The sequence below is a fragment of the Antechinus flavipes genome, chromosome 4, assembly GCF_016432865.1.
Source record: "Antechinus flavipes isolate AdamAnt ecotype Samford, QLD, Australia chromosome 4, AdamAnt_v2, whole genome shotgun sequence".
Taxonomy (NCBI): domain Eukaryota; kingdom Metazoa; phylum Chordata; class Mammalia; order Dasyuromorphia; family Dasyuridae; genus Antechinus; species Antechinus flavipes.
The window spans coordinates 112,782,233-112,788,499 of NC_067401.1; the positions used below are offsets into that span (position 1 = coordinate 112,782,233).

Genomic DNA, 6,267 nt, shown 5'->3' on the forward strand with positions numbered 1-6,267 from the left:
TGTTTGCTTGCATTTTTGTTTTTTTCTTCTCAGGTTATTTTTATCTTCTTTCTAAATCCGGTCTTTCCTGTGCAACAAGATAACTGTATAAATATGTATACACATATTGTATTTAACATATACTTTAACATATTTAACATGTATGGGATTACCTGCCATCTGGAGGAGGAGTAGGGGGAAGGAGGGAGAAAATTGGAACAGAAGGTTTTGCAAGGGTCAATATTGAAAAATTACCCATGCATATGTTTTGTATATAAAAAGTTATTTAAAAAATAATAATGCACAAAGAGACTACCAGACTTAAAAATAAAAGTTTGTCTTTTTCTCAAAACCACAAGTCTCTTTCTGATTGGCTGAATTCACCTATGCCTTCCTAGCTCCCCAGTTTCTTGTTTACTCAAGGCTTCTATTGATCTTAATTGTTCTATGGAATCTTAACCTTCTTTAACCTCTCACATAATGAAAATCTCTTGGTCAGTGGTACCCAGTATCCTATACTGCCTCAAGGCTTGCAACACTCTGTGGAAACTCAACTTTTCAGTATTTCTCACATAAAAGTAGGGTTTTTATAGGGGAAATAATCACCTCAGGGGTTGACATCATAACTTGGCTTTCTGATTAGATACAGTAACTGTGGGGTTATGATGATTTTGTTCAGTAAGGTATTTGATAAGGAACAAAAGGTCTACTTAAGAACAAAAGGCCCACATAAGATTGAGATGATCTTATCAGTGTTCCTCCCAATTTGGCAGGAAGAGTATCTAGACTTCCAGATTGTATGCAGTAATTCAGGCTCTCTCTCTGTCAGTGCTGACTTAGCTACCCAGAACCTCATCAAGACCAAAAAGGGGATAGAGATACTGGTTGGAGAATGGGCCTTTTGAACTTCTTCGGAATCAGATTTCAAAAAGTCCAGTGGATTTAGATGGGGGTGGGGTGGGGGTGGGAATTACATATTTATTTTCAGCAACCTTTACCTGAAATTTAGCAATTACTTCAAACATTTAAAAAATATTATTTTGAAGATGGGCTGTACCAGATTGCTAACGGAGTTCATGGCACCACAGTAAAGATTACCATTTCCTCAACTGGAGGCTTTCCCTCTTCAGGAGTCTTTGAGAGAGAGAGACTCTGATGGTGGGCTGAAAAGAAAGGCTCTGAGGAGGCTAGCTGAGGTACTTCTCAAACCTGGATTCAGAAAGGCCACTGGGTTCCAGAATTTCCCTAATGAAAAACACCAGTGAGGTGGAGGGTGGGGCCTGGGTGTGGTAGCCTGTTACTAGCCTGCGGCTGTGTACAGCTGGCTGGGATGAAATGGCAGCACTAATAGGATTAAGGTTGATGGCCTGTTTTCTCCCTTCCTGGGATACCCCTCCTATTCCCAGCCCAAAGTCAGGGTTCAGCATTTTGGGGAACTACTAACCTAGTCTGATAATTAGTGAACCTTTGAAGATAGTTTAGCTCTACTCCCATCTCCTGATATGTCACTTCAAGATGCCATCTTCAACATCCAAATGTCCCCATATTCCAAATGTTCATGTGTCCCCATCTATTCTGCTCCCCTGACCCCATATTCAGTCTCATGTGTTTTACTTCAGTCTCTTTTGTGAGGGCACTCATGAGCCCTTCCTTCTCATTTTGATCTCATTCCGTACACTTTTGGATATCCTTCCCCATCCCACATCTTATGTTCACCTTCCTTCCTTCACCCCTATCCTTGAGCTCCTTCCAGGCACTTAGCCACAAACTCCAGGGAGTAAGACTACTTGGAGATACTTTTCTTTCCATGGAGTATTTCCCAAGCATTCTCCAAGTCTTTTTTCTGTGGAGCTGGCCTGGTGTCCACTATCCTTTGCACATATATTCTGGCTATGGCTAAGAAAGCCACACCCTCACCACAGTCTTACTTCCCCTGAAGCAGAGGGACTAAGTGGCCCCTTCTCTCGTGCCAGTTTAGTCCCATGCCCTGGGTCTTTCTTCCTTCTATTCTAGAAGATTCTTAACTTTGCAAGGAATTTTCCATGCTTGTGTTCTTCCCTCCCCTTTTTCCTACAATTTAACAGACTGTATACCCCGCTCTTATTGTAGCTCCTCCTATAAGGTGGGTTTAGAGTCCTGAGCCTGGGGGCTCAAGGTTTGTGGGTACTGTCTGTTTCTCCTTTCAGGGTCCCCTCCCTGAGATATGGGGAGTCTTAACTGAAAACTACCCCCATATTAGCGCCTTATCCTGTGTAAGCCCTGCTCACCCACCAGACAACGTGAGCCAGGAGGTGAAGAGGACTTGCTATTGGTCTCTTCTGACCCAGCATCAGGGAAGGGGTGTCCTAGCTCCCCTCCGCCCCCTGCCACGGGCAGGGTTTGGCTAAGGGTATAAATAGGCCATGGCTCAGCCCTCCTCACTGTGTCCCTCTCTCTCTTCCCTCTCTGCATTTCCTCTCCTTGGTTTGGTGAGTTGTGGTTGACTTGGCCGGGGATGTGGGTGATAGGATCGGGGGGCCCACTAGACAGAGGAAGCTGAATGGGGGCCAGATGTGGGAAGCAGATCCAGATGTGAGGATCCCAGAAAAAGGCTCTGAGGAGGGGCTGGTGGTTCAGCTTCAGGCTGTAGAGAGATGCCAGGGTGGGGTGGAGGAGTACCCCAGTGGGGGAGAGATTGCAAGATCATATGACTAAGATGCCATGTGCAGGCTGCATATTTCATTTCTGCACCCGGAGGGTGTATCTGAGGCATGTAGTCCTGTATTTTATTCATGTGCATGTATACATGCGGAACAGCTTAGAGGCAGTTCTCTGGGCTTCTCCTCTGCCCATATCTTCCTCTATTCTGCTCTCTCTCCCTTTCATAGGGGTAGCCCCCACCCTCCCGGTCCTCCTCCTCCTCCTCCTCTCCTTCCTTACCCACCTCCCCCCTCTGCTGGGCTGTTTTTTTCCATTGTCTGTCCCAGGGCCATTTTCCAGAAGCAACGCCCACTCCTGTGCACAGAGTAGAAGAATGGACTGGGGAGGGCTGAGCTTTGGGGAATGAGTGAGTGAGTGAGCAGTGGAAAAACGGAGCTGGAGATTATCATTGCTAGCTTGTTGTTGTGGCACTGGGCACTGAGAGGAGGCTAGGGTGGGGCAGCCATTGCAGAAGCAACTTCCTCAGGAAAGAAGATGGAGAGGGAACAGGGAGCTGGGGACAGAGGACTGATTTTCAAAATGGTCTTCGAGATGCTCTAAAACCCAATTGGATACAGGATAGTTGTTCTCCAGACCCTGAAGAAGTGCAGTGTGCAGAAGGCAGCCCAGAAAGACCTAGCCCTTTCCACACATAGGAGGTTCAGGGGAGCTCCATTTGTGGGCAGCCTCTTATGTGGGGAAACTAAGGCAGGATGGGGCTAAGTATTCAGTCTTTTTGTGCTCCTCAGACACAGGGATGGAGGTTGCTGATCATAGTTATGAATTGCCAACGTTAAGTCTAAAGGCTGCTAAGTCATCTCAGGAAGACTTTTTATTATGTTGCCCTGTTTGGGCCAGCATTAGTTTCTGTGTCTTATCTGTTCCATGTTTCAGTGTTAGAACAGAGTGAGGGCTAACAGTCAGGTTCCACTTAGCACTGAGCTTCTGGGATGTGCACTCTTGAAGTAGAGTGAATCCTGCCCCATTTACACTTTTCTCAGAGAGGAGACCAGAAATCAGTTTTTCAGGGAGGTGTCCAAAACAATCCAGAACTTGGGAACAGAAGCTGGGATCCTGGCAGTCCCAGGGTGAAGGGTGCAGAGAGTGGGGTGGGATACGATGTTTATGCTTTTTTTTTTTTTTTTTGTATCTACAAAAATGAGGATGTCAGACTAGATTAGTGATCCCCAAATTCAAGTAGGTGGACCCTTTTTTAATGTCAAAAAATTTCTAGGCCTTCCCTTACCATCTCATACATTATAGTAACAATGTAAGTTCACTCAAAAGTTCAGTAATGTTTTTGAATGTGCTTGTTATAATTGAAAAATAGTAAGATGTGTAACATTTTTATTTTGCTTATCTATTATATATGTTGAATTCTTGAAATTTCTCAAAGCTAATAGATAGGGAATGGTGAACTAGAAAGATGAACACTAAGGCTCTTCTTATCTATGTCCAGAAAAAGGAAGTGAGTTATCCATGATCACATGGGTAATGCAACAGAATTCAAATCCACATCTTATGGTTCCAGATCCAGAGCACTTTCTGTTTTATCGTATTTTTTCCTAAGTCAGTTAAATTCTGAGAGGCTTAAGTAGAGCAGCTGCCAGTTGATAATCCTTTCTGAGCCACCTAAAACTATCTCCTTAGGAATAAGAGGTTATCTGTATAGGGAGCTATATCGAGAGTGGGGCATCCCAGGTGTTGCCTCATATCCTTCAGATGAATATAAATAACCGTATCTAGAACCTTAATAAGTTAAAATTGAAAAATTATTAGTATGGATTTCCTCTTAGACTCCTTTTACCTTCCTCTAACCCTCCAGATCAATTTGTCTTAAAAAGACTCTGATTTAAGGTCACTTTTCTGGCTTCTCACTCCACTGTTAAGTTTTGAGAAGTTTATACTGGGATAGAAAAATGCTGGTTTCATTTAAGTTTCTATAGGTTTCACTTACAATTTATGCTGTCAGAATTGAATAAATTCTTCAGTGGAGGAAGTTCCCACATGGATGATCTCACAGATTCTTGAAGTGTTCCAACACATTCCACATCTACTCCACTCCAAATCAACACCGTCTTCATTTTCTTCTTCTCTAGGTGCTCCGTACTACAGCATTATGACAAGTCCTCTGGAAAAGGCTTTGGATGTGATGGTGTCAACATTCCACAAGTACTCTGGGAAGGAGGGAGACAAATTTAAGCTCAACAAAACAGAGCTGAAGGAGCTGATTTCACGGGAGCTCCCTAGTTTCTTGGGGGTGAGTAATGTGTATGTACTTGTGGTGGTGCTGGTGGAATCCCCAGAGCTGTTACTGCTCTTGCCCCCAGTGTTCCTGCCACTCGAGATGCTTGGGGATCACATAGTCTTGTCTAGCATGTTTATTATTGAGGAAGGATTTTCAATTTTGGGGTTGGTGAGCTTGTTTTTAAATATATATATATATATATATATGCTTTTAGATAATTAAGTATAGTCGGTTTCATTGGTAATACTATATATTTAATTTTATGCATCTAAAAAAGCATTGAGTCTGAATGTAGGAAAATCTGAGTTCAAATTCATCCTCATATGTTTCCTAGCTATGTGGCTCTGGACAACACATGTCTATTTTCTTAGTTTCCTCAACTGTAAAATGGAAATGATAATAGCACCTATTTCCCAGGTTTGTTGCAAGAATCAAAAGAAGTAATATTTGTAAAGTTCCTGGCACGTAGTAGGCATTTAATCTGTACTCATTTCCTTCTCTCCCTTTGAATGTAAAATAAGGAGATTGGACTGGATGAGGTCCCTTCTTTCCTTAAATCTAGAATACTATGCTCCTTTGACGAAAAGGTAGAGTCCTTTTGGGGAGTTGTCACGTCACCTTTTCTCCCCTTCTTTCTCTTTCAGAAAAAGACAGATGAGGCTGCCTTTCAGAAGCTAATGAGCAATCTGGACAACAACAGGGACAACGAGGTGGACTTCCAGGAGTATTCGGTCTTCCTGTCCTGCATTGCCATGATGTGCAATGAATTCTTTGAGGGCTATGCTGACAAGCTGCCCCGGAAGAAATAAAGGGGAGCAGTGGTGATAGTGGGGGATGGGAGAGGGAAAAGAGGGAAGCTCCAGTGGGAGGGGGAGGGGGGAACTGGGGAGGAGCTACAGGATTATAGTATCCTTATGGAGCCTGAGGTGGGCACGTTACCCTCCTGGGTGATGCAGAAGAGCACTCAGGCTATTAAGTAGAGTCAATAAAAATTTATTACAAGAATGTCCTTTGTGTTTGGGGAATCTTTCTGGTGGATACTGGGAGGATGAGGGGTTTGGTTCTCCAATAAGAAGACTGGAGAGGCAGAAAGATCTGCAGAGTCTCCTGAAAGCTGATTTAGAAGCTTTTAAAATTTTTGGTGGAGCCTGATATCAGTTGTCAGGGGTGGGGCGGGAGAAGGATGAATTCAGGGAGGAGAAGTCTTGAGGAGCAGGGGCCCAAAGACCAGATAGTTCATTGGCCTTTGAGATAGATTCATTGAGGATTAAAGTAAGGAAGGATCCTGGAGGTCATTTTAGTCACTTTTCTGCTGAGGACTGAAACAGAAAATAGGTAAGATTCCTGGCTCAATACTCTTT

General features: G+C 43.6%; 1 protein-coding gene across 1 annotated transcript; it reads left to right on the forward strand.

Annotated features, from left to right (window-relative positions):
* Positions 1-2,351: 2,351 nt before the first annotated feature.
* On the forward strand, positions 2,352-5,911 carry S100A4 (S100 calcium binding protein A4). The gene is made up of 3 exons (XM_051994038.1): positions 2,352-2,447; positions 4,758-4,918; positions 5,551-5,911. The coding sequence occupies exons 2-3, from the start codon at positions 4,778-4,780 to the stop codon at positions 5,713-5,715; spliced, it is 306 nt and encodes a 101-aa protein (XP_051849998.1). The 5' UTR covers positions 2,352-2,447; positions 4,758-4,777; the 3' UTR covers positions 5,716-5,911.
* The last annotated feature ends 356 nt before the right edge of the window (positions 5,912-6,267 follow it).

Bases quoted from the DNA above. Each gene is read 5' to 3' on its own strand.
- S100A4 (XM_051994038.1), top strand. From the start codon at position 4,778: ATGACAAGTCCTCTGGAAAAGGCTTTGGATGTGATGGTGTCAACATTC. The intron at 4,919-5,550 runs GTGAGTAATGTG...TTTCTCTTTCAG, and splicing joins AGCTCCCTAGTTTCTTGGGG to AAAAAGACAGATGAGGCTGC.